The 24719-nt window shown below is 48.5% G+C and overlaps 12 protein-coding genes across 12 annotated transcripts in view; 4 read left to right on the top strand and 8 right to left on the bottom strand.

Annotated features, from left to right (window-relative positions):
• The window catches only part of METBIDRAFT_219495 (glycoside hydrolase family 5 protein), a 2016-nt gene extending 1980 nt beyond the window's left edge, over positions 1 to 36 (bottom strand). Inside the window, exon 1 of the mRNA XM_018855121.1 lies at positions 19 to 36. The gene's annotated coding sequence lies outside the window, so the exon portion shown is untranslated. The remainder of the gene's footprint in view (positions 1 to 18) is intronic.
• On the top strand, positions 37 to 602 carry METBIDRAFT_219494 (uncharacterized protein). The gene has a single exon (XM_018855120.1). It carries the CDS (start codon positions 246 to 248, stop codon positions 534 to 536), a length of 291 nt encoding a protein of 96 aa, XP_018709675.1. The 5' UTR covers positions 37 to 245; the 3' UTR covers positions 537 to 602.
• Positions 603 to 1416: 814 nt separating this feature from the next.
• Positions 1417 to 2844, bottom strand: METBIDRAFT_33349 (glucan 1,3-beta-glucosidase). Its single transcript, XM_018856272.1, has one exon. It carries the CDS (start codon positions 2713 to 2715, stop codon positions 1438 to 1440), a length of 1278 nt encoding a protein of 425 aa, XP_018709674.1. The 5' UTR covers positions 2716 to 2844; the 3' UTR covers positions 1417 to 1437.
• A 2470-nt stretch (positions 2845 to 5314) lies between these two features.
• METBIDRAFT_47118 (ATP-dependent 3'-5' DNA helicase) lies at positions 5315 to 8902 on the top strand (the record flags this gene model as incomplete). Its single annotated transcript, XM_018858127.1, has 1 exon — positions 5315 to 8902. The coding sequence occupies one exon, from the start codon at positions 5315 to 5317 to the stop codon at positions 8900 to 8902; it is 3588 nt and encodes a 1195-aa protein (XP_018709673.1).
• METBIDRAFT_46747 (uncharacterized protein) lies at positions 8899 to 10959 on the bottom strand (the record flags this gene model as incomplete). Its single annotated transcript, XM_018858071.1, has 1 exon — positions 8899 to 10959. One exon carries the CDS (start codon positions 10957 to 10959, stop codon positions 8899 to 8901), a length of 2061 nt encoding a protein of 686 aa, XP_018709672.1.
• Positions 10960 to 11890: 931 nt separating this feature from the next.
• METBIDRAFT_46681 (uncharacterized protein) lies at positions 11891 to 12838 on the bottom strand (the record flags this gene model as incomplete). The annotated part of the gene is made up of 1 exon (XM_018858063.1): positions 11891 to 12838. The coding sequence occupies one exon, from the start codon at positions 12836 to 12838 to the stop codon at positions 11891 to 11893; it is 948 nt and encodes a 315-aa protein (XP_018709671.1).
• Positions 12839 to 14835: 1997 nt separating this feature from the next.
• Positions 14836 to 15240, bottom strand: METBIDRAFT_47055 (uncharacterized protein; the record flags this gene model as incomplete). The annotated part of the gene is made up of 1 exon (XM_018858118.1): positions 14836 to 15240. One exon carries the CDS (start codon positions 15238 to 15240, stop codon positions 14836 to 14838), a length of 405 nt encoding a protein of 134 aa, XP_018709670.1.
• Positions 15241 to 15352: 112 nt separating this feature from the next.
• On the top strand, positions 15353 to 15695 carry METBIDRAFT_219325 (uncharacterized protein). The gene has a single exon (XM_018855118.1). The coding sequence runs from the start codon at positions 15464 to 15466 to the stop codon at positions 15638 to 15640; it is 177 nt and encodes a 58-aa protein (XP_018709669.1). The 5' UTR covers positions 15353 to 15463; the 3' UTR covers positions 15641 to 15695.
• Positions 15696 to 15749: 54 nt separating this feature from the next.
• CSK1 (mitogen-activated protein kinase) lies at positions 15750 to 16969 on the bottom strand (the record flags this gene model as incomplete). The annotated part of the gene is made up of 2 exons (XM_018854365.1): positions 15750 to 16583; positions 16733 to 16969. The coding sequence occupies 2 exons, from the start codon at positions 16967 to 16969 to the stop codon at positions 15750 to 15752; spliced, it is 1071 nt and encodes a 356-aa protein (XP_018709668.1).
• Positions 16970 to 18948: 1979 nt separating this feature from the next.
• SUI2 (translation initiation factor eIF2 subunit alpha) lies at positions 18949 to 19851 on the top strand (the record flags this gene model as incomplete). The annotated part of the gene is made up of 1 exon (XM_018858056.1): positions 18949 to 19851. One exon carries the CDS (start codon positions 18949 to 18951, stop codon positions 19849 to 19851), a length of 903 nt encoding a protein of 300 aa, XP_018709667.1.
• Positions 19852 to 19935: 84 nt separating this feature from the next.
• On the bottom strand, positions 19936 to 22038 carry METBIDRAFT_79696 (uncharacterized protein; the record flags this gene model as incomplete). Its single annotated transcript, XM_018859112.1, has 2 exons — positions 19936 to 21508; positions 21794 to 22038. The coding sequence occupies 2 exons, from the start codon at positions 22036 to 22038 to the stop codon at positions 19936 to 19938; spliced, it is 1818 nt and encodes a 605-aa protein (XP_018709666.1).
• Positions 22039 to 22378: 340 nt separating this feature from the next.
• METBIDRAFT_219342 (uncharacterized protein) lies at positions 22379 to 24540 on the bottom strand. Its single transcript, XM_018855119.1, has 2 exons — positions 24072 to 24540; positions 22379 to 24038 (listed from the first exon to the last, which is right to left on the bottom strand). The coding sequence occupies exons 1-2, from the start codon at positions 24196 to 24198 to the stop codon at positions 22720 to 22722; spliced, it is 1446 nt and encodes a 481-aa protein (XP_018709665.1). The 5' UTR covers positions 24199 to 24540; the 3' UTR covers positions 22379 to 22719.
• Positions 24541 to 24719: the final 179 nt, after the last annotated feature.

The following is a 24719-nucleotide window of genomic DNA, read 5'->3' as shown; positions in this document are numbered from 1 at the left end:
TATATATATATATATATATAGGACGCGGGAGGTGATTGGGGCCTGGCAGCCCAAGTGAAGTCTCGCTTGCTGCTTGCTGCGAGACTGGTGCGGCATATAAGGCCCTGGCAAGCCTGCGCAATTCTAGGACAGGGAGAAGGGGAGAATGCCTTGATAGCCTACATCGTGTAAATTATGTATTTTTTGTATAGTCAGGATTGTGATTGGATTGTTAATATGTTTTGGTTCACGTGTGACATACATTCATGCGAGGATCGATGTTGAATTCTTTTCCCATGCTCTCTCTGCCCTCAGCTCTCAACGGTATTTCTCCTCACATGGTTTCTCTTCCATGGTGTATCTCATGTTGTTCCATGATATTGACCCTTGAATTTCAGTCAGACGATTCACTGGGAAATATGCAAGGACTTTATAAAACAGTTATATTTTCTCAACTTCCTCGTTCGATACCCAGCTCGTTATTCTCTCTTGATTGTGTATTGGATTTCCGAAATCTCTGTTTGGAGCTACAATCAAAGCAACAATCAGGAGATTAAGAAACTAAAAACAGTAATGCGCGAGGCTAATCAGAAAAAAGAAAAGAGCCAGAGGCATCATTGGCACGAATATTCAGACACCGGTGGCTCAATAGCAAGCCCCCATCCACTCTAAGCCGGATAGCTATTGTTTCAACCAAATATGCAATCTGGCTTGCGGCAACGGACCACTCGCACCAACGGAACCTGCTTGCCAGATTTATGGATGGCTTTTGGTATTTCATTTTGATAAACTGCCTTCAAAAATTCCAAAAGTAGGGCTGCCACATCATCATGCTTTTTATTTCTGATCTGCCTTTCTCTTGCCGTCTCTGAGGGCAAACAGACTCCCTCTGGAGGATTCGTGTAATATGCAGTGTGAGATTCACTGCCCATTATAAGGCCTTCACAAATTAGCACATACGACACAGTTCGCTGAAAAGGGTCCATTCCCATCACTTTTATAATGCAGCTTGAAAGTATATATCATAGTATGAAGAAAACCACTGTCGAATGGTAAAGAGAACTGGCTGCAAAATGCTTGTGTGCCCGAAGAGCGACACAGCGTGGGTTTAACAATGCAATATTCAGCACTAAAGAAAAGAGAATATCAAGATAGCTGAGATAAAGCCCAAATACAAACCTAAGCAAATTGCGTGATATTATCAAAGCCGCTAAGGATATTCGGAAACAGATCGAGACATTGTTACAGGCTTTGGCTTGGTATTTGTGCGTCCCATATAGAGGCTCTGCTCTCAAGATCAATCGTCTCATGATTCCACCAATTGAAATCATTAATCAGCCATTCAGCCTGCTATAATACCCTTCAAAGCAGCCATTTTTGTGCACTCATTACAATACATGGAAAAACATTTTCTTATAACATATAATCTCTTCCTGGCGAAACCAGATCGTCTCAATTTCAAGCCTCTGTCCCTTCGGCTGCTTGAAGAGCATTTTTATTGAACTCTTCCAAGCCCTTGTCGTAACCCTGCTTCCACTCCCATAAGTACTTCAGGTCTCCTTTGCTCTGCAAATGTTCTTGCAATCTGACAGACTTTACAGCTTGCTTTCTTCCCACCAAAGCACCGACCTTCGCATATGTGACACCGTCTTTCCACGCTGCAATGAACCCCTCCTTGTACCTTTCGTGGTCATTTGTCTCTTTGGGGAGACGGCTGTCCCAGTAGTCTGCATGCGCAGCGTATTCTCTGTCGAGAGTGGTTTTGAAAGTTGAGTTGTCTGGAACCGATACTTGGGGAGCCTTAAATCCATGGCCCAACTGCTGGCGGAAATCCCATTCGCCTCCATTACCCGACTCAAATTTGTACGTCCAAAAGTACGATCCGGTGCTGGCTCGTTTCATGATAAGTTCTAACTCCTTGCTACCAAACTCGGCCACAAGCTTCTTACGCCCAGGGTCATTATCGTCTGATGGGCTGACTCCACTCTTTGACCATGTCTCGCTATCCATAACACATGACCATTCACCAACCATAAAATCCACATCATTCCCGTTGTTGTTTACACTGGGAAGCAAGTCGTCATACAAGTCGGCAATAATCTTTTGTGCTGTTCGTAATTTGTTTTCTGGAGTAAAGGTTCTGTAAACATGGTGGTCCACTACTATGCCCGCTGGAGCATTAGGGTTCTGATTGCTACTGACCCACTGGATCCATGAATCTGGATTCCAGCCATCAGAGATAACCACAGGAATTGTCTTTTCTTTCTCACGTATAGCATTAATTGCCTTAGCGTAAAAGTTCTGCTGTTCTGAATTAAAGTCGTATGAAGCCTCATTGATTAACAGGACTCCAGATATGTTATCGTACTCTTTCAAATCTTCAAAAACAAAGACTGCCGCTTCAATCAAGAGATTTTGAAATGATGGGGTGATCCAGAACTCTGGACTACCGTATACTTCTCCGCTGTGATCATTAACGTTGGCACCTCCAGGTACCCCATGAATGTCAACCAAGATGGAAATTCCTCTTTTGGCGGCAGGTTCAATATAGTGAGACTTGATAATCAGCCAAGAGTTCTGGTACATCTCTGAAAACTCCGCAAAGCTTGTACCTGTAGTATATTTCCCACCGTCAATATTCCAGAATCCGATGGGAAGCCTCAAAGAGTTTACTTTGTTCTCGGTTAGCCACTTCCAATCTTCATCCAGAAAATACGAAGTCCAGTGAGCCTCCATATTTCTTCTCCCTTGTTCTTTATCAACCCGCAAAGCCTGGGATACGAGGTCAAGTTCCGTATTTGCCCCATCCACGAAGAGAGAGGGGTATATCGTTTTTTCTCTCACAAAAACGCCGCCTAAATTTACTCCAAAGTTAAGCCTTGTTTGGCGAAATTGCTTCTGGGTAATATTCAGATAGATGGCCTTGTCTGCAGACGTAAGTAGGTATTTACCCGTGTCATTTGAGAAAACAGGGTGTCCATAAACGCTATTTATTCCTCCGAAGCCAGCGAGTGTAAGATGTGCAAAGAAGATGAAATGAAGGAGCTTTGTGATGTTGGAAACAAAGCATGCTGTGACAGAATTTTCTTTCATATTATTGTTGAAAAATAAATCGAATTTAAAGAAAGTGAGATTGCAAAGTGACCGGAGGTGGCGTTTAGGGCCTCTGAGATAGTACCCCTTCATGACTTAGGACAGTTGAAAGGAGTTTTTAGCTTGAGCTTTTTAGATGCGGCCCAAGATCGGACTCACGTTTATATAGTGCTTTTTGGTTATTTTGCCGAGACTTATTATTCGCGTGTTCGACTTTCTCTACAATTAATGCTGCATACTGTCGGCAGAATGTTCAGATACAAAGCAGCACTTTCCCTGGCTAGTTCCAGAGCGTATGAACTCTTTTGAGTTGAGAAATCTCTCTTGAGTTTTATGATGAATTGTCTTTTTATATGGTTTACTTTCAACAGCTCTGCCACATTTGGGACGAGTGGCTGTTTCGCAAAGAAGTGGTCACAAGACAAGCTTGGAATGAGCAAGACTGTACTGAGTTTTGGGCGTGTTTGTTTACCTTATTATGAGCCCTCTTTAGAAAGGAAACAAGAAAACAAGAAAACAATAGAGAGTACGCGTGAGGCTATGTGCTGCAGTCCACATTTCCTTGGCTTACTGTGACTGTGCTTTACTGATCAGATATTCGCCTTTATTTAAGCGTCATTCTAACAACGAAGCTTTCTTAATGTATTTTTTACAGAAAGAAGTGATTCCGTATTTTCTCTTTTAAAGATGCGTACTCATTTGGTTTTCTTTTCGCATTTGACGGCACTAAAACAATAGAATTGCGATGGTTTGCACAATTTGGTGCATGTATATAAAACTACTTGGTATGGACCTGTATTTCTGGATGGGCAAGTCGTGAAAAGTGCAATGTTCTGGAGCGTTTTTTATTTTCATGGCTCTAAACCTGAGTCAGTTTTGGAAATTTATTACTAACATCAATAAAGAGAGAACTGCCAAGGAATACCATTATATAAGTCCTAGATTTAGAGTATATATCTGTATATATATTTGGTGTTTTCAGAGGTACTCAGCAATAATTAGGCAGTAATTCATGAGTTTTGGAAACATCAAGAATAAGCACATGAACAGCCTTGGGTATGAAGAGCTCATTTTGATTGACTCTTGGATGACAGTGTTAATGATTGAGGAGACCACCATCATTCCTTCCAAATGTCCTGACTCCAAGCCTTCATGATTTTGAATGGCTATGGAACCAAGATAACTCGTGGGAATTTGTGTAGATGTTGTCTAGATTAGCCGGATCTGTTTGAGATAATTCAGACAAGACCTGGGTATCTTTGACAGTATTTCGTGTCACTCTTCACCGAATAGATCCTTACTAATTCTACTCAATATTTGGATATGTTCTTCTTCTGTTTTCTTAACATGTATACAAAGGGATTCAGATTGATTTTTTTCCGGATGACTGAGGCCTTGGGCGGCTTTTGTTATCTGTCACTTTCATGACTTCACGTTTTTCAAAAAGCTCGCGATATTGTTCTTGTTTTTTATTTTGAATATGAACACGGAGCGAAAATTTCGTAGTGCTGGAGCTTTATAAATGTTTGTGCTTCAATAATATATTCTGTTCTACGGAACGTTTAACTACGGTCGAAAGTTAAGGAAAGACCAACATACGCGTGCTTGGAAGGACCTCAGAATATACGAAAGTACAGTTCAGCCCTACTGTGTTGTAGAGTCTTTTTTTTTATATCTTATTCATTCGAACTTAAGCTCATACAATAATATTTAATTCCGGCAAGGTATGTTTGAAGTTGGTCCGCTACAACCATCTGAGTTGAAGCGACTACTACAGGAGACCTATCCTAGGAGTCGATGACGTAATATCCAATACGTAAACAGATAGGGGCCAGGAGGACCGTCCAGGCCGTGACTAACGGAAGGAGACGGGCCGAGTTTCGACACTTGGTACGTAGCTGGGAGCTGTTTAAAGAATTCTTATATATCTTATTTATATAGTTTTGCCCCTTTAATCAGATAAATCCACTAAAAAAAAGTAAGCTATGTCGCATTTCGTACCCACTTACTTGGTGGCAAAGTTTTAATTTCCCAAATCAACAGTGTTTTGAAAAAATAGTGAAATGAAGACGAATGTTATTTACTTATCGGTGATGCTTTGCAAGGGCATCTCCTCAAACGAAGCTTAGACACGTGTCTCAACTCGCGATGCGCCTTCCCCAGATTTCGCATTTCTCCTTTTATGTCTTATTGGTATTGACTGGGAATCCAAGCATACAAACTCTTGCCCCTTTTGTCACTCATGTCTGAAAACGCCAAAAAAGAGTCATCCTCACTATCAAAGGGCACAAGCCTGCGAGAGCTGTGGCCCTTATTTTTCACGTCCTTATATAGAAAGTTCAATCAGATCAACACGCACCTCACGTTTCTCTCTTCCTTCTCTCGCCACACGATTCCCACGGCAGACTTGCTCCGGAAACTCGACGCGGATATCTCTAACCTTGATCTTCAGATAATAAAATACTTGCTTCCTCAAGGGGATGTCATTTTTGACTATTTCGATGAAAACCAAGTACTTCTCCAACACCTTGAAAAAGTGCAATATTCGGCCCAGAACGGGTACACACAAAACCAGCCCAAAACAGTCGATGACGCCTACGAAGCGTTGGCCAAAGAAGCCGAATCGCCGGGACATGAACGCCAGCTACTAGTCTTCGAGTTCTGCGATGTGCGGACACAAGGAATCGGAGCTGCCATCAAAGGTAAAAGCTATCAGAGTAAGAAAAGACAGAAAACACAAACTTCGGCCTCGCCCGGTTTTTTTTCAACGAGCAGCAATATGTCTTTGGGGAGCCTTACTCAGGAACAGCTCTTGGCCATTATTAGAGGGCGCAACGAGAGATTCTGTGCATGCATAGAGGGCTACTTGGACCTGTTTTCTTCAGAAGATACGAGTGAGGGAGTGCCGTTCAAAAGTTTGGTCGAAACATGTACTCAGAGCATGCCCGAGCCGGCAAATTTGGCAGATCCGGTGACGATCATGGAAACTGCCACCAACACTGCAGGAAACAGGGTTTCTTCTAATGAAAAGCCGCATTTGGATGAAATGCTCCTGGCCCTTAAAACTGCCCCCTTGTTCCGAGACCAGATTCGAAACACCTATACGCTTACTGAAGCTCGAACTGCCCGGTTGGAGCCGGTGGCCCCGGGCCTTCTTCATCTGGATCTCGTGGATGCACTTTGGAATTATAAGGGCGTGGATGCCGTCGAAGATGGCCTATACTTGCACCAGACAAAAGCAATATCTGCTATCGTCAACGACAAGAAACACGTGATTGTGTCAACGTCTACCAGCTCGGGCAAATCGTTCATATACCAACTCCCAATATTGAACGACATTCTACGCGACTGTGACTCTGGGGTCAACGAAAAGAAACGCACCACCACCGCCATGCTTATCTTCCCAACCAAGGCCCTAGCGCAGGATCAGATGAGGCATCTTCGCGAGCTCATATCCCATCTTCCGCAAAATAAGCGGAAAATTGTCGTGGACACGTATGATGGAGACACTCCGGCGAAAAGCAGAGGCTACATCCGAAACTTTGCAGACATCATATTCACGAACCCAGATGCAATCCACGCTGCTATTCTTCCAAACCTGATTTCTGAGGAGTATGGCCAAAACCGTGGTTGGCTGGAGTTTCTCTCCAATCTCAAGTATGTTATCATGGATGAGTTGCACGTTTACAAGGGAACGTTTGGCATCCATGTCCTGTATGTCATGGCACGCTTAAACCGTCTTCGAGCCACGATCAGCTTGAATGATTCGGTGCCGCTATATATTTCGTGCTCAGCGACCATTGACAACCCGGAAGCCCATTTCCGAACCCTTTGTGCGATCCCGCAGATGGAAGGGTTACTTCATGTGTTCGAAGATGGAAGCCCAAGCACGGAGAAGAAAATGGTGATATGGGAGCCCCCGATCTTGATGAACAAAAAGGGCCAGCGAGAACTTCCCCAGGCTCAATTGAAGTCTGCCACGTCATTGAAATCACCTATTCAATCTGCATTTCTTCCCAGAGAAAACATCGTAGGGGAACTGGCCAAGATTCTCGTGCACCTCTTATGCTCACTTCCGTCAATCAAAGTGATTGTTTTTTGTCCTATTAGAGCTGTGTGCGAGCTTTTGATCAAGGAAGTCAAGACCTTGATATCCGATAAACAACATCCAGAATGGAACTCTCTCAGTGAACATGATGTCATGGCTTACAGAGGAGGATACGCGAAAGCTGACCGCCGGGCTATTGAGCATAAAATGTTTCTGGGCCATCTACGAGCAATTGTCGCCACAAATGCATTGGAGCTCGGCATCGATTTGTCGGACTTGGATGTTGTGGTCTCGTGTGGGTTCCCCATACTGAAACTGAATTTACACCAGCAATTCGGAAGAGCGGGCAGGGGAAAGTCTTCTAAAGGCAGCTTGGCCATCTTGGTTTGCGGAGCCTCGCCGATAGACAGACACTACCTCAAGAACTCACATGAGCTTTGCGACAAAACTTATGAGGATCTTTGCGTAGATGGTTTCCTCGACGGGAGCCTGAATAGATTGGTGATGTCCATGCACCTACAATGTGCCGCCTTCGAATGGCCCTTGGATTTGGAGAATGACGGCAAATGGTTTTGTATTAGAAATGACCCAAATGCCCCGAAAAAGTTCTTGGAGCTTTGCACCGAGAAATTGCACCAGGATAAAAAGGGCTTTTATCGCACAGATCCCCGCTATTTGCCGTGGCCCGCAGAGAAAGTGTCGCTTAGAGCTATTGAGCAAACTATGTACGCCGTTGTGGACATCACCGATAACAGAAACATCGTCATCGAAGAAGTGGAAGAGCTGCGCACAAGCTTCACGCTCTATGAGGGAGGAATATTTCTTCACCAGGGACTTCCTTATCTCGTGAAGGATTTCAATACGGACGGCAGATATGCTAAGGTCGAAAGGGTCAAGGTGAGCTGGACCACTCAGCAGAGAGATTTTTCAGACGTGGATCCCATGGAAATTGAGATGGTGAAACAGCTCAATATCAACAAAAACGCTGCACCAACTGATATCCCGGTTTTTTACGGAAAAGTGCAGACAATGATCATTGTCTTTGGGTACTTCAAGGTCAATCGCAAGAGCGATATTTTGGAGGCTGTAGAAGTCAAAAATCCACCTGTGATTTTGAAATCGAAAGGGTTTTGGATAGACATTCCTTCAAGGGCAGTCGATATCATTAAGGAGAAACGCCTCAATCCTGCTGGTGGAATTCATGCCGCTCAACATGCAATTATGAATGTACTCCCCTTGTATGTTACCGGAGGGGCAACTACAAACCCCAATGCTAGATGGACCCCCAATGGTGCTGACGCTGAGCTTTCCACCGAATGCAAAGCGCCAGAAAAAGAATTCGCAAGGAGGCAATCCATGAGGAAAAGGCCAGCACGATTGATATTTTACGACTCAAAGGGCGGTGAGCAAGGCACAGGCATGTCGGGCAAAACGTTCGAGTATATTGATGAGATTGTATGTGCAACGTATGAAAGAGTCCGAGACTGTGAGTGTGCATGGGGATGTCCTCTGTGTGTGGCAGGGACATTTTGCAAGGAAAACATGCTCGTTATGTCGAAACCCGGGGCTGTGATAATCCTTGGCACTTTGTTGGGGGTTGACGCAGAAGAATTGAAAAGCTCTGTTCCAGATGGGCCCGAGCCAAACATGCCTTCAACAGGCACAGAGACAATCTCCAAAGGAGAACAAATCGTCAAGTTCTCTCCAGACGTTCAGATAGTCGCTGTGAAAAAGGCGAAAAGGGAACCGCTTGTGATCAAGCAGGAGAGCAACGACATCTAGTGTTTCATGCTCTTTTTCCATGTCATGACAGACGCTTTTCGAGAAAGCTTCTGACCGAAACTTTCCTTTTTCGAATTATCAGCCGATGCACGTGAAGAATTGGTGCCAAAGCTGCTCGAGCTCAAGTTCCTGTCGACTAGAGGCAATGGTTTCAGGTGTTCTCTCCGGGGCGGCCTTTCAATAGGCTGCAGTGTTGCCGAGTTTACATGATAGGATAAGTCCGGCTTGCGGCGCGGCTGCAACGCTGGAGATGGGGGAAGCAGCTTTTTCTTGGCTAGGCGGAAGACGTGCTTCACTGGTTTTAGGTAAATGGACGCTAGCGAGCCAATATTGAGTTCCAACTCCTCGAGAACCATGGGATCGATTTTTTCGCTCTCGGAGCTGATTTCTGGGTTTATGTTGATGACGATCTCTTTCGTCCGGCTCTGGAACTCTTCGTCTGCGCCTCCATTCTCCAGGTGGGTGATCAATCGCCAGTAAAAGAAGCCACGGTCCCTCAAGTCAGGGTTGTCAGTTTCTTCAGTGGCCCATTTCAACACGTTGAGCACTAGTGCTTCGCCTGCATGTGGAAAATGCACGTAGTACTTGACCACAGCAGTGATCATGGCGTACTGAACATCAAGCGGTTCCTCGTTGAAGGAGGCGAGGAGGTGCGTCAAGATGGCGTCAGCGCTCGGGATCTGCTGGCAGAATTGGCCCACCATCCATGTGATTGCAAGCTTGGCATCGGCGTCCTCCATCGACTTGTAGTGGCGCACGATGCTGTCCAAGAGAATGGAGAACTTGCCGGGGTACTTGCGGAGAATGTTCTTGATGACCACGCTGGCCTCCTGCACGATATACGAAATGTCATTGGAGATCAAGTCCACCAAGATGTCCACGCAGCTGGCGGCGGCGGCCTCGGATTTGAGCGCAAGATTGCCGAACGCGCGGATGGCCTTCCGCGCCATCTTGCTGTCTACCTCCGTGGCGTACTCCTCCAACTCGCGGAACACCACGTCGATGTTGGTCTCGTTGGCAAGGAGATAGATGATCTCCAACTTGGTGTCTTTGATGTAGATCGGGTCATCGAACTTCCAGAAGAACAGCTCGACGTCCACGGCCATCAAGTACTTCTTGCCCAAGAGAAGCAAGATGATATTGCGGAGCACCAAAAACTGGAGCTCCGGGGGCTTCGAGAGCAACGACACCAGCACTGCGCCCAACTTGGCCGGGAGCCCCGGCACCACGAGCTCCGGCGTGTCGATGTAGTTGCTCAAGTACAGGATGACCTTGATGCCGTTCAACACCACCGCGGCGTTTTCGTGCAGCAAAGCCGGCACCACGGTCTCCAAGACCTCGATCGCGTCCTGGCAGCTCTGAGGCACGTACGCCATGAGCGCGTTGAGCAAGTACACCTGGCGCCACTCGTTGGCGGCCGCCGCGCTGCGCATGAGCCGGAGCAGATTGTCCTTGTTGATGCTGAGGCCCATGGAGCCCAGAGACTCCGTGATGGAGTGGAGCGCCGCGAGCGCGTTGGCCACGACCATCTGGTTATCGTCGTAGAGCAAGTTGTTCAAGCTTTCGATCAACTTGTGAGCCACGGTCGTCTTGGCATCGTGCTGGTACAACTTGGCCACGGCAAACGCCGCCCGCGTGCGCACATGCGGGTTCTGGTCCACGAGCAAGAATGGCACCAGCAGAAACGCCATTTTGGAAAACACGCGCAACGGCACATCCGATACGGTTTTGATGGCCAAGCTCCGGAGCATCGGATCGAGGTCCGCCACGAACCGCGCAAAAAAAGCAAGCAGGCCCTCGGCCTCGGCCGGGTTCAGTTCTGCGTAATGCACTATGTAGTGGCAGCAGAGGCGCCGCACCTCGTAGTCGTCTATGGCCATGAGGCCGATGATGTCCGGCATGAGCAGCGCCAACTCCGGGCGGTTCAAAATGATATTGGCCACGACCTTTTTCAACACGGCCCGCACCCGCTGCTGCGGCTTCAGTTTTTTGCGGGCCTGCTCCAACTCGGCGCGGAGCTCGGACGCCTTGGACTTTCCAAAGAACTTTGCGTCCATGGGGCGTGGTGGATGATGGAACGGCGGACTTTTTTGATGAGCTGTTTCACGCGGTCAAATGCTCAGGCTCTGATGTGCCGAATCCTCCCAGAGGCTTGTTTTTGGCAGACGTGGATGTGGTGGGGCGTCGTGGGAGAAAGCCGCAGGAGCCGGGATCCAGGCTTCCTGGGCCCAGATCAATGGTGTATTCTAAGACCGCGCCCTCTCGCACGGTTATGAGCACGCGCTTTTTGGTGGAGTGCGCGTATGCTTATTAGTGCTGTGGCAGAGGTCGGTTTTCTGGTTGTTTGGACGGCGGACGGGCTGCTTGTGGCTGTGAAGCCGGGATATGATGGGATGCGGAGAAAGCATTGCCAATCCGTGTACATCTCCGTATACATCTCCGTATACATCTCCTTAGACAGCTCTCCGTAGACAGCTCTCCGTATACAGCTATCCGTAAATATCTCCCAGTATACAGCTATCCGTATACAGCTATCCGTATACATCTCCGTATACATCTCCGTATACTGCTCTCCATAGAACGTCCCGTCCATCTAATGTTGTTCGGCTGCAATGAATAAGTCACACTTGGGAAATCGCCCAGTTCTAGAGGCGTCCTTGAAGAACAAAAGGTCTTTGTTCTCCTTTCATCGTTCGACGCACAGAAGGCATTAAAGAGCAGATGGTCTTTCCGACGGCTAAAGGGGACCAATTCCAAAAGCGCCATTCAACCAGTGGACGCGCTGCTTCACTGGCCAATCAGCTGCATGTGGCTGCGAACTGCTGTAGCTGGAACGACACGGGATCAAAAACCCTAGCTGCTTTCAGGAATGGTCAGAGGCTGGCGTTTGGATCCCGCCGCACAGTCATTTTCAATGCCCCCCTGAATGATCAATGAGCGCAGACTAAACACCAAGCACCACCCGGCCAGGCCCAAACCACCGCGCCGCTACTTGAGCTGCACGTATCCTGCGGCATACGAGACGCTGGAGTCCGAGGCAGACGTGGCCCTGCTGCTTTGCGAGTAGCCAAGCCACTGGAACACCGCGCCAGATGCCAACTCACCGCCTCGCGCCCTGTAGTCCTCCAAAAGCAGCAACACGACTGCAATCGGCCTCTGGCCGCAGATCGTGTTGCCTGTAGTCTCGATGTACGCGTCCCATTCGGCCAGCAGCCCCGCCGCAGCCACCTGCATTGCCGAGCGGTCCAAATACTCGATCGACTTGTAGATCGGCACCTTGTGCGCGGGGGCCTTCTCGTAGGCCGTGGGCCTCAGCAGGCCCGGGTCGGACACGTATTTTGTGTACCCGAACCGGCGGCCCCAGTGGCAGAAATCAGACAGCACGACAAAGGTGTTGTGCGGGTCGGCGAAATACGGCCGCAACGCCGCCACGAGCACGCCGCGGGCATGCGCCGAGAGCCCCGAGACCATGATGGGCACCACGCGGGGCACCGGGATGTTTTCGTCAAGGCACCGCTGCACCAAAAACGGCAAGTGCATCTCAAACAGATGCTCGTCCGCGTCGACGGATCCGCTCATGTAGCCAAACGCCAGCCCCTGGCCCACGAGCGCCTCGCATATGCCGGTGGCCACGGGCACGTGCCCCAAGGGCGTGCTGTATCCGGCGTGGGCCGTCAAAAGGGCGGTGTCTTGGAAGAACACGTGATGTGACGGGCCGAGGATGAACACGGTCTGTGTGTGCCGGCAGTCCCACGCCTTGTACGTCTCTGCCAACCTCTGTCCGCAGTACGCGTATCCCGCATGAGGCCCCACAAGCACCCTGGCCCCGGGTTTCGGGGGCGGAGCCTGGGCAAGAAAACGGGCCACCTGTTCGGAAAGGACCGTGCGGTCTTTGGAGTACCAGGACCCAGAGTGGGTGGCTGGGCGAGTCAGCATGAGTGGGGAGAAGCAAGACGGGGTGCGCTGGCGAGGCAGTTATATGTGTTCTTGTTCAGCTAATGTGATAGCTTGCACTGGTATGACAGATTGTACTGATATGACAGCTTGCACTGATGATAGCTTGTACTGGTATGATAAATTGTACTGATATGACAGCTTGTGCTGATATGACAGCTTGTACTGGTATGATAAATTGTACTGATATGACAGCTTGTGCTGATGATAGCTTGTACTGATATGAATGTTCGGTTTGCACTGGTTTTCTTGCTTAGCTATACCGATTGTTCAGCTTGTACTAAAACTCTTGTCCAGTTTGTAGTTATTTGGTTGTTTAGTTTGTACTGATATGATTGTTCAGTTTGCACTATGATCTTGCTTAGCTGATACTGATATAATTGTTCAGCTTTAACTGAATTTCACGTTCAGCTTTTACTGGTATGATTGTTCAGTTTGCACTATGATATTGCTTAGCTTTTACTGAATTTCTTGTCCAGCTTGTACTGACTTTCTTGTTCTGCTTGCACCGATATGATTGTTCAGTTTGCACCGATATGATTGTTCAGTTTGCACCGATATGATTGTTCAGTTTGCACCGATATGATTGTTCAGTTTGCACTGATATGATTGTTTGGCTTGTCTGATTTTCTTGCTTAGCTTGCACTGATTTCTCTGCTAAGCTTGCACTAATTTCCCTGCTTCGCTTATATTTATTTCCCTGTGTAATTTGCACTGAGTTGATTACGGGACCAACAAGTCTGTGTTCTCTCTATGGTGCAAGCGGTTTGCTCTGGCGGTTCAGGTTTTATGGCCCCGTGAGGGTTCGCGGCGCTGGGGCCAAATTAATGGGTGCGAATGCCGGCGCACTTGGGAAGTCAAAGTTCGGGTGCACTTGTTTCTAGGGGAAATATGGGGATAATGGACAGGAGCAAGATGAAAGACATATCAATGAAGAAGCACGGAACGTGAAGGAGTTATGGAGGTTTATAATACTATGAGATATCGACCGGAGAGAATGGTAGATATTGCAGATATGGGAGATGGTAATATGAGACAGTAATACAAGCTGGCAACACAAGATAGTAAATGAGAGTTATACAAAAATTGGGGACATGTATGAAATAAATATAAGGGCATGGTAAAATGATATCGTACTGGGAACACTGATGAGACATTTTACTGGGAGACATCAACACGAGTTGACACAGGAACATACTAGGAGCTAGTTTTATCAGATAGTGATAGACGCATTCACAGCAGCCACTGCAAGGACAAAGTGTAAGCTCATCCCAACACCGGATATCGTTGTAAGTGCATATATATTCTCAGAAACCTTGACATGAACTCTTCCGGATATCAATATCCTCTAAAGTCCCTCTATCTACGTGGTTCCCCGACGGGTATATAAAGTAGATAGAGTCCCTTCTGTCATGAAGAGATAGGTAAATACAAACCTAGCCCCTCCAGAATGGCCTTGCTGGCCCCTCGCATAAAAAGCGATATTAGAGGGAGATCATAGGGAGAAACGATGGCGGGAGGTGCTTGAACAAAACAAAGCAAAAACCTGCTTCACGAGGAACGAGTCCGGGTCGAGGGAAAAGCTAATTATGCCGCAAGACCGCCGCTCTCAGGCTCAAGCCAATGCCAAGAAAGTCGCCTGGTTTGCGGGGCGCCGCAGACTATTCTACAATGGACGGATATAGGCACCTTGCCTAGCAGACCTCCCCACTATACTCCAGAAATCACGAATTTTTCGGCCAGAAAAACGGCCAAAATCACAAAGCTCCACAGGACTACAGAAGTACAGCCCAGATCTGCTCTTCCATAAGCGTTCCTCACCGATCGTGTAGATATAGCGGTCATTGATTCTACTATACGCATTGTCTATGCTGGTTTCACAGCGCGCACCAGACACATGTATCGGTCTATGTGCTTTCATCTAATTTGCGCCGCCAGCCAGGGCGATCTAAAACGTCTTTCAGACACATGCTTCCACCTCACTTTTTCGTGACATTCAACTTCCATGGCGACTGGAACAACACCTCGCCATCGGCATAGTACGTAGAAACACAGTTGTACTCGCCCCGAAGAATCATCCCTTTGGGTGTGCAGTCCTTGTCGAAGGTCACGTCATACGGCGTGTCTCTGGGTGCAAATTGCTCGCCAACAAACACCTCGCGACTGCGCACCACCATGCCAAAAGCCTTGACCTCCTGCTTGTATTTGAGCTTGTTCAAGGTTTTTTCCTTGACTAGAAAATGAATCGTCGTCTGGTACGTGGTGTCCTCCGGGATCTTGAACTCTATAGACTTGGAGCCCTTCACCGGGATTTCGTTCTTGGTGCCGTCTTCATAGTTGACGGTGAAACCGAGGATTTCGAGGTTTGGATGGGAGACCGACATGGTTCGTTGATGCTTTGCAAAGCTGTGTCACGTGCGTCTCGGGTGTGTTTCAGCTCGTGCTTCCAGAAACAGAACGGCTCGGGATGAACCCCGGCTCCCGCCGGCTTTTATACTATTTCCCCATATTTGCCCGAGACGTGTGGCCAGATCTGGAGTGCAGTGAAGCGGGGTGCGAGGCTTGCACCGAGGCTCGCGCCTCGCCGAGGTCTCCCCACAATGGCACATGAGAAACGTAAACAAGAAAAGGGGAGGGACAAGAAAAAAACAAATCCAACAGGGCTTTTTGCTTGTCTTGCAGGAAGTGGGTTTGGGTCAGCCAGCCCTCCGCACTGCTTTACCCTTAGAGAAGACCGGGGCGCATGCGATCATCTATCTCACCCACTGTAAGCACCACACGTGACCACCTGTGCTGGACGAACATGCTACACCAGCACCGGGCTTCTCTCTGCCTCCTCTCTCTTACATCTTGTATTTGTCGGCTATGAACCTGCTTTCCGGGAGCACTGGCTCTAAACTAGCCTCTTGTTTCTCTCGGTTTGAAACGCCGCCACCTCCTCTTTAAGCAACCCGTGCAACTTGTTCAAGTCGTCCTCGTTTTCCTCTTTCCCAAAATTAAACACAGACCGGCTCTGGGGCTCGCACGTGATGTCCCTGATCTTCTTGAAGAACGAGTGTGCGATGGTCTGCTCCACGTCGAGCCTGGCCGTCGGCTCCCACTTCAAGAGCTGGCCAAGCAAATCGAGACTGTCTGCGGACGCAAAAGGATAAACCGTGGACCAGTTGACGGCTTTGCGCTCGCCGCCGGGAAGATCCCAATCGCGCCGGATGCTGATGTGCGGGGGAGGACTGCCCAAGTATTTGATGATCTCATGTAGCTGGTGCACCGAGCTTTTCCCGGGCATCAATGGCTGGCGCCCGTAGAGCTCGCCCAAAATACAGCCGACGGCCCACATGTCCACCTCCTTGCCGTAGTGGGTGGACCGGAGAATCAATTCCGGCGCCCGGTACCAGCGGGTGGCCACGTAGTTTGTGATTGGCTCCTCGGACCTGTTGGACGGCGAGCCCGAAATGGCGCGGGCAAGCCCAAAGTCACATATCTTCAAAACTCCCCGCGAGCTCACGAGAATGTTGCCTGGCTTGAGGTCGCGGTGCACGACGTTGGCCAGGTGGATGTACTTGATGCCACAGACCACCTGGTAGAGAAAGTTGCGGATGTGGAACTCCAGAAACTGCACGGTGGAGTAGAGGACTCTGGCGAGGTCGTAGTCCATGTGTTCCTGGAAGCAGTAGAGCCCTTCGTAGGGAGACAACGTGATGAAGTACACGTCTACAAGCGAAACTATCTGGAGGTTAGTGCCTTGCAAAAATACAAAAGATCAAGAATAAAGAAAAGGGCCGGGTGCTTGCAGACGGGCCCCGGGAAAAGGAACCAGGCACTGGTCTGAAATAAGCATCATGGACCGAGGAGTCCCGACAACGGGGTTTCACGTACGTTTCGGTGGCCCCGGAAAAAGCGCATGAGCTTCAACTCCCGGATGGCTCTTTTGAGCAAGATCTCTCTTTGTAGAATCTTGCAGATTTTCTTGACGGCCAACTTGACTGGGTCCTGGGACTTTGTGTCGATGGCAACACACACCACCCCGTAGGAGCCCCGGCCCAAAACCTCCTGGATTTTGTAGCGCGAGGGCACGTAGAAATTGGTGCCTTTGTATGCCTGGAAATCCGTCATGAAAAAAGTGTGTATTCAAAGGTACGCTCAGGTCCTCTTTATATATGGAGTAGTGGGTCTCACGCCAAGTTGCAACATAGAAAACGGTTGCAATTGCGAAAAGTGCGTGATGTACCCGGCCAAATTAGAGCCGCGAGTCCCGAGAATAGGACCGAGTCTGTAGAGGGGTATTGCTCCTGTTTCCGTTCTAAAAGGAAAGAAACCTTGCTAGTCCCAGTCTAAATTTCTGGGTCATTCTCGTGTTGGTCTTTTAAAAAAAAAGATGTGGGTCATCAGCTTGAAATAGAAACTGGCTACTTATAAAGCTGTTGTCACGTGCGAGTATACGGTGTGAGCAACCGAGATCTTGGATGAAAGCAGAAAGGGAAGAGGGGACTTCTTTCTTTGGCTGTGACGGCAACCCTTCAAAAAATGGCACATGCGCCAGGATCGGGCTGAGGCAAGAAATGCCTGGCGATGCTAGGCCACATTGACTTTGGAAGAGGAAACGACGTGAGGAAGGGCCACCTGACCGACCACTTGAATTAACTAATGGTATGCTTGTTGCACTTGAGCTGTGTCTTTTGGGTAAATACATGACAAGAGTGACATGCCACGAATATCATGGACGCTTCTATGAGTTAGTTTTTAGATTCGGTCATCATGATTTCATATCCACACTATCTACTACAGAAGAGTGGTAATGTCTTTTGAGACACTCTGTTCGAGATTCATGCATAGATTTCGTCCCAATTTGTGTTTAAGTTTTAAAGTTGTCGGGTCTCTGAAAGATAATCAGAGACAAAACTCAACTCACTCTGTATTGAAAATTTATAGTACTTCCCAAAAACTCCCGCTGAAACTGATGCCCCGCTTATGACGAACATCCCAGAAATTGCCATGCTATTCTCAACAGTGAATTCATAGATACAGCCAATGACCCCAGATATCTATAAGCATGGAGACAAAACGATCGCCTTTCAAACGTGTCTTGAAAATCTACACGCAACGACTAAACATAAGCATTTCTCGCTGTCAAGAAACACCTAAATCCCTTCAAATAGTAAGCTCGTGTTTCGACATAGCCCCCAGGTTATATCCAAAGTCAAGCCAGCAAGCTTTTTAGCTAGTATTGAAGTTTACTACACATTTCGTTTGAACCTATCTCGTAAACCAGTATTCAGTGGAAATGATGCTGTGTAAAGATCATGCAGACCTTTCGTTTTTCTCCTGTGGAATACGGCTCGAGATATCGAAACGTGTTGTCTTGACAATTTGTTTGGAGACTTTTTTAGGAAGGAGGCCAAGGATTTCTGTAAATTTTTGTGTTTCTGAATCACCTGCTGCTCTTATGAATTAGGGTGCGGTCCGCAAGAGCCACACACTAATATGCCTGAATGGTGGGAGAAATACGGGATCAGCAATTCGACACAAAAGGGAGACGCCAGGCAAACCTTAAGGAAAAGAAACTGAAGAGAAAAACAAGAGGGGACAGATAAACACGTCAAACAAGAAAGAGAATAAGCCAAGAGCCAGGGGAATGAGGGCCAGAAATGTTCCCAGAAAACAGAGGATCAGGGAAAGAGAGAGCCAGAAAGATCCAGAGAAAGAGTGATCCAGAGAAACAGAGATACAGAGATCCAAAGAAACAGAGAACCTTGAAACCAGAAAACCAGAGTAATATTACCCATCTTCGCAGACCGGCACCATCGCGCGAAACCTGGCCCGGCCCAAAAGGCCCTAATTCTCCCTCCTTCTCGAGGCCCCACCAACAGCACCATAGCACCGAAAATTGCGCCTCTTCTTCGAAAAAAAACCAAACTTTCGTCTTTCTTTCCGAACCTCAGCCGCTTCCAAAAATCCCAGGATACCAGGCGCAATCTTCAGCCCAAAGAGCCGATCCGGCGCGGTCGTGCGCGGCCCACGCGAGAAAAAGTTTGAGGCTACCTAGGCATAATCAAGCGCCAGCACCAACCTCATACTAATCAACCCACCACAAAATGAGTAGCTCCAACTGCCGATTCTACGAGAACAAGTACCCCGAGGTCGACGAGGTGGTCATGGTCAACGTGCAGGAGATTGCCGAGATGGGCGCGTACGTCAAGTTGCTTGAGTACGACAATATCGAGGGCATGGTTTTGTTGAGTGAGTTGTCTAGAAGGAGAATCAGATCTATCCAGAAGTTGATCCGCGTGGGCAAAAACGAGGTGGCCGTCGTCTTGAGGGTCGACAAGGAGAAGGGCTACATCGACTTGTCCAAAAGAAGAGTTTCTGCGGAGGATATCGTCAAGTGTGACGAGCGTTACAACAAGCTGAAGGCCGTGCACCTGATTTTGAGGCACTGTGCCGAAAAGTACATGGTGCTGTTGGAGACCTTGTACCAGACCGTGGGCTGGCCGTTGCTGCGGAAATACGGCCACGCGTACGACGCTTTCAAGTTGCTGATCACAGACCCCTCGATTTTCGCCGATGTGGAGGCGCCGTACCCGGAAATCTTGGAGGAGTTGAAGCTCTACATTAGCCGCCGGTTGACGCCTCAGGCAATCAAGGTGAGGGCCGACGTCGAGGTGTCGTGCTTTGCGTACGAGGGCATCGACGCCATCAAAACCGCGTTGAAGGCGGCCGAGCTGGAGCTGACGGAACAGATGCAAGTCAAGGCCAAGTTGGTGGCGGCCCCCTTGTACGTGATTTCCACACAGGCCTTGGACAAGAACCAGGGCGTTGCCTTGTTGGAGAAGGCCATCGAGAAGGTTTCTGCGTCCATCGAGGCTGCCGGAGGAAACCTCAAAATCACCATGGCTCCAAAGGCGGTGACCGCCACGGAAGACGCCGAGTTGCAGGCCCTCTTGGAGAGAAAGGAGGCCGACGAGAAGGACACTTCCGACGAGGAGGACGACGAGTAAGCCGCGGGCCAAGCTGCTGGGTCCCCATGCCCGCGGCGACCCGCGCTGCTTGTCTCAACTCTCCACTTGTATATTTAGAACGTTCTATGTAGTGTATGGCATCGACTTGGTAATCACCAACTCGTGGCGGTTGGCACGCTCCACGATTGTAGGCGGGAGGTTGTCCACTGCGAGCGAGGGCACCTTCAACTCGCGGAGCGACTCCGGGAAAACCACGTTGTCCAAGCTGAGGAGATCCTGGTTGCCCGAGAGGTCCAACGTACGGATCTTGGGGCCGAACCTCACGTTTTTGAACACGCGCAAGTCGTTGTACGCGAGCGACAACTCTTCCAAGTGGTACGGGAACTCAATGCCCTCGATGGACTTGATTAGGTGGTACCCCAACCTCAACACACGCAAGTTCGCCGGGAAGTACACGTCTTTCAACGACGTGATGTACTTCTCGTGCTCGTCTGTGTCCGGGTCCATGTCCAAGTCCAAAAGCTCGAGCGCCGGAGGGAACTGCACGTTTTTGAGCGTGGTTATCATGTTGTTGCCCAAGAAAAGCTCTCGGATCGCCGTCGGAAACGCCACCTTGTTGAGAGTCTTTATGTTGTTTTCACACAAGTAAAGCGCCCGGATCGAGTTTGGGAGCTTGAGGGGATTGATACTGTTGACGCCGTTGCATCCCAAGTTCAATTCCTCGACAAGCGGGGGCAACTTCAAGCCCCGGGTGTTGGTCATGGATGACTGCAAGTTGAGAAACCTCGTCAGGTCAGGGAACTTGATGCCGGTCATGGACTCATTCGGGAGATTCGATGCATCCAAATACTCTATGCCTTCGGGAAACCGGGCGCCCTTGATACATTCAATGGGGTTCCCCGAGATGGAAAGCGACTTCAAGCCTCTTGGGAAAACCACGTTTCGCAAGCTCTCGACTCGGTTGCATGAAATGTCGAGGTTCTCCAAGGCAGACGGGAAGTCGGCATTCTCCAAGAAATAAATGTGGTTCTCAGTTAGGCTGAGTGTTTGGAGAGTCTTGGGGAACATTATGTAGTCGATGTCTGAGATCTTGTTTTGGGACACATCAAGAAGTTTCAACAGGCTGGGTAGGTGCATGCCTTGGAGCGACGTGAGACTTTGGCCGCCAGCGATATTCAAGGACTCTAGCGTATCAGGAAACCGGATGCCAGAAACCAGCTTCAAGGTGTTGCATGAATAGTCAAGAAACGTGAGATTGCTCCACCGGCAACTTTCCTCCTGAATATCCTTGATTATTCGTGATGCATCATCATCGGGGCCCAGTGTCTCATTCCTGGGGCTGTATTTTCTTAGGAACGAGCACTGGGTGACTTTCGGCCCATAAGCCTTTTGGAGTTCACTCAATAGCAGTAGATACGAGGTCCGGAAAGATTGCGGCCATTGATTCCAGTCTTTTTCCCCGCCGAAATCAAAGTGCACGTGTATTTTCCCGGTATTATTGAGAGTTTGGGAATCCGACAGAAACACGGATCTTAGCTGGGCCACGAGGTCTTCAGCTGGGTCTCTGAAGGAAATGCAGACGTGAGTGTGATCAAATCGCTGCGCCTCAATTGAAGAAGCTTCCTCTAAAGAAATCTCCGTGACGCGGCTCTTGATATCCTCTTTTAGGTCATTGATGAGAATAGTGAAGTCGTAGCTTTCAGCATTCTTGACAACAAGCCGGGATATTGATGGATTGGAGTAATTATGGGTTTTTGCGTCACTTGTATGTGAGCTTAAGTCCTTCAAATCGTCGTGTTGTATTTTCATGGGGTCTCTATTGTGCGAGGCAGGCACCGGCAAGGCCCCGTGATTTAGATCTGCGTTTGTATTCTTGCTTTCTACTAAAGACAATTCGTGAAAAGAGCGGTTGACTTCGGGTTTCGGGAGGTCAGAGGTTTGGTTATTCGAAGTAGCGACTTCCGTTTCGGTTTCCACGGACCCGTCTGCCATCTTCAAAGGATCGCAATATCCCAGAATCGGGCCCTCTTCAGCCACAGGAGAATTAGACACACTTTCAGCTTTTAAATCGCCAATCGCCGCAGCTAGAACCGCATCGTTTTTTGTGTCTGCAGCCGTATTTGAAGCATCGGAGATCTGGTTTGCATAGTCAGAGCCAGGCCCCGAGCCAGGATCCTGATCTTCTAGCTTGGGGCGTTTGGCTGTGTATTCCGTCTCAGTCTCCATGATAAAGGACTATATGATAATGATCCCTGTATGTTTTAATGGGCGCTTCTACGCCTCTCTTCTATATTTCTGCTGCCTTGGACCACATGTATTGATTTATTGTTTCTTGATGGGCTTGCATACGGCACCTTGTTAGCGATTTGCGTGGTGCACGGATGTTTCGCGGGGCTCATCGTGTTCTTATTGAACATTTATCATAAGATCATGCATCTTGAATGTGATTGAAGTGTAGGGAAATTCCTAGTGCAAGTCTGTCGTAAAAAACCAGACAGAATTTTGAAGAGAATTAAATGACATAATTACCCGGAATGCAGAGTCATCTCGGGCCCCGTCGCAGTAGAGGGTATCCAAGAGAAATTTGCCAACCTCAGAAATCCAGCGGTCGCGTATCATTTGCACCTTGATTCCGCCGTGTGCCTTTTGTGGAAATTCGTTCTACATATACATTGATCAAACAAATCTGAGTTTGAGGTTGTTTTTTCCAGATGTCTTCGAGGTAACTCTGCGAAGATCAGACGAGTGCACGGCACGAACATGTGATTAAGAGCGAGACGTAGAATATTAGGAGTGCCGAATAAAGATCTTCAGGTATATCAATAGTGGGCAGCCCAGGCCGCCATCAGACACAACCGCAACATTTCCGGGAAATGCCTCACAAGAGACTTGAGAATATGAAAAGAATTAGATCTTTGCCACCGGCTTCAAAGCACAGTAGAATGGTGCAAGAAAAGGCACCGTAACATGCATGTGGCCCTCGTCCGCATCCAGTGTCACCATCTCTTGCCTGTGGATCACGTATCCTCTCATGATAAGCAACGTCGCAAAACATGCCACAAAAGCAGCCCCAGAGAAAATGGAGCAATGCAAGTATTGGTCCGACCCGACGTACCCAGTCCCACCGGTCTTCAACGAAAGCCCAATGACAGGCGAAGCTATGCCTGAGAACCCCAAGAAAATCCAGAGCATGCCCAAAGACACGTTGACCCGTTTCAACCCAAAGAGCTTGGCGCAAATGGGCGCAATGGTGGCAAAGATCAGGCCCATGAGACTGCCCTCGATGATACAGAACACGATGATCATAGCGTAGTTTTTGGCTGGCACCCAGAGTGCAAAGACAAAGACAGCCGATAAAAAGTACGCGGCACAAGTGACGGTGATGGCGCCAAATACATCGGAGATCCGGCCCACAACAGGCCTGCCCAACACGGACCCGACCTGCACCATAGCTGAGGCAATGGAGCCTTGGTATTCCGAATAGCCAAGCGAAGTGGTGAAATTGGCCATGTTGTATAGCACCACCACGTATCCAAGCATACAGAAGACCACATAAAACGTGGCAATGTAGAACCCGGCCGTCTTCAACACGGAAACATCGAAAAGCGAAAACTTGACTTGCATTCGTGTGCGTATAAGCGCAATGGAGATCCACGAGAGTCCGAAACAAAGAATCGACTGGGCACGCAACGCCCACGAAACGGACTGGATTTCAATCACTTTTTGCATGGCCAAGTTGTACATAATACCTCCACACCCCGAGCCAGCTGCAGAGATTGCGGCCGCAAACGTTCTCTTCTTTTTAAACCACTGAGGCAAAATCGCCATCGCTGGGATCGACATGAACGCAAGCCCAAACGCCTGGAGCATACCTTGCGTCAAATAGAGCTGCCACAACTTCTTGGAAAACGATGCCAACATCAAGCCAGCAAACTGGAAACACATACCGAGTATGATCGTGAGCTGGATGCCCAACTTACCCTGTGTCCAGTTCACCACAGGCGCAAACACCAAGCCTACCCCAAAAGTCATGCCTCCAATGAGGGCATAGTCGTATTTGCTAGCACCGTCAAAGGTGTCTTCATTCAAGTACGTGGAAAGGTAGACGGCAAACCCAGAATTAGCGCCCCACGTGTTGAAATTGAGCAAGAAGCACGCAAGCACAATAAACCAGCCGTAGCCGCCGTCGGGAATCTCCGCAAGAGTCTGTGCTGAAATCACCTTGTCTTTTTCGTCTGCCTCCTCTTCCTTGACTAAGCCTTTTTCGTGGTCCTCGCACTGTCTCTTTTCCTCCGACCCAAGCTCACTGTCACAAATAGTGGGGTCATTCAGTGGCTTGGAAATGACGGCTAAGTTTTCCGAGGATGTTTTTGCCATAGCATTCATGATTTGCTTGTAAGAAATGATTTGTCTGTTGAATAGAATGAATTGGGATGGCGAAGAGCAGACGAGCCTTGCACACCAGATATTATTGTAGATTGTCGTCGAGAATATGTGGTCAATATACTCGGAATGCTTTGTTTTGAGTAACTAGTTTGCCAAGGAAATTTGATATTTCGAACACGTCTATGTACTCGTAGGGTGATGAATGACGCGGATCTTGTGCCGCGATCTAGAAAATGTAAAAATAACGGCTCAGTCAGAACCAATGAAAATGAAGTGGACTAAAAAAATGCAACCAATGCTCAATGACCGTTGTACAGTGCTTTATATCCTAATGCGACTTACTAATCTTGCTGCCTGGAATGAAACCTTGGTATGTGCCTGCTACCGGTCCGCCGGTTGAGCGCGGCGATGACTCTCATGTGAAATGTCCAGCGTGCAGTCCCCCGCGCGAGCTCAGTTTAGATGCATGGTATGTAGGGTGAGGTATAACATGCAGAAGCTAAGTTCGGATGTGGTGGACC

This window comes from Metschnikowia bicuspidata (genome assembly GCF_001664035.1).
Source record: "Metschnikowia bicuspidata var. bicuspidata NRRL YB-4993 chromosome Unknown METBIscaffold_7, whole genome shotgun sequence".
NCBI lineage: Eukaryota > Fungi > Ascomycota > Pichiomycetes > Serinales > Metschnikowiaceae > Metschnikowia > Metschnikowia bicuspidata.
This window is presented reverse-complemented; position numbering and strand designations above follow the sequence as displayed.

What these genes read in the sequence shown, in the direction of transcription:
- METBIDRAFT_219325 (XM_018855118.1), top strand. Translation starts at nt 15,464, where the DNA reads ATGAGAAACGTAAACAAGAAAAGGGGAGGGACAAGAAAAAAACAAATC.
- METBIDRAFT_219494 (XM_018855120.1), top strand. Translation starts at nt 246, where the DNA reads ATGCGAGGATCGATGTTGAATTCTTTTCCCATGCTCTCTCTGCCCTCA.
- METBIDRAFT_219342 (XM_018855119.1), bottom strand. Translation starts at nt 24,198, where the DNA reads ATGAATGCTATGGCAAAAACATCCTCGGAAAACTTAGCCGTCATTTCC. An exon ending in GTGCGAGGACCACGAAAAAG is followed by an intron (nt 24,039 to 24,071) that starts GCTTAGTCAAGG and finishes CAGACGAAAAAG; the next exon opens with ACAAGGTGATTTCAGCACAG.
- METBIDRAFT_33349 (XM_018856272.1), bottom strand. Translation starts at nt 2,715, where the DNA reads ATGGAGGCTCACTGGACTTCGTATTTTCTGGATGAAGATTGGAAGTGG.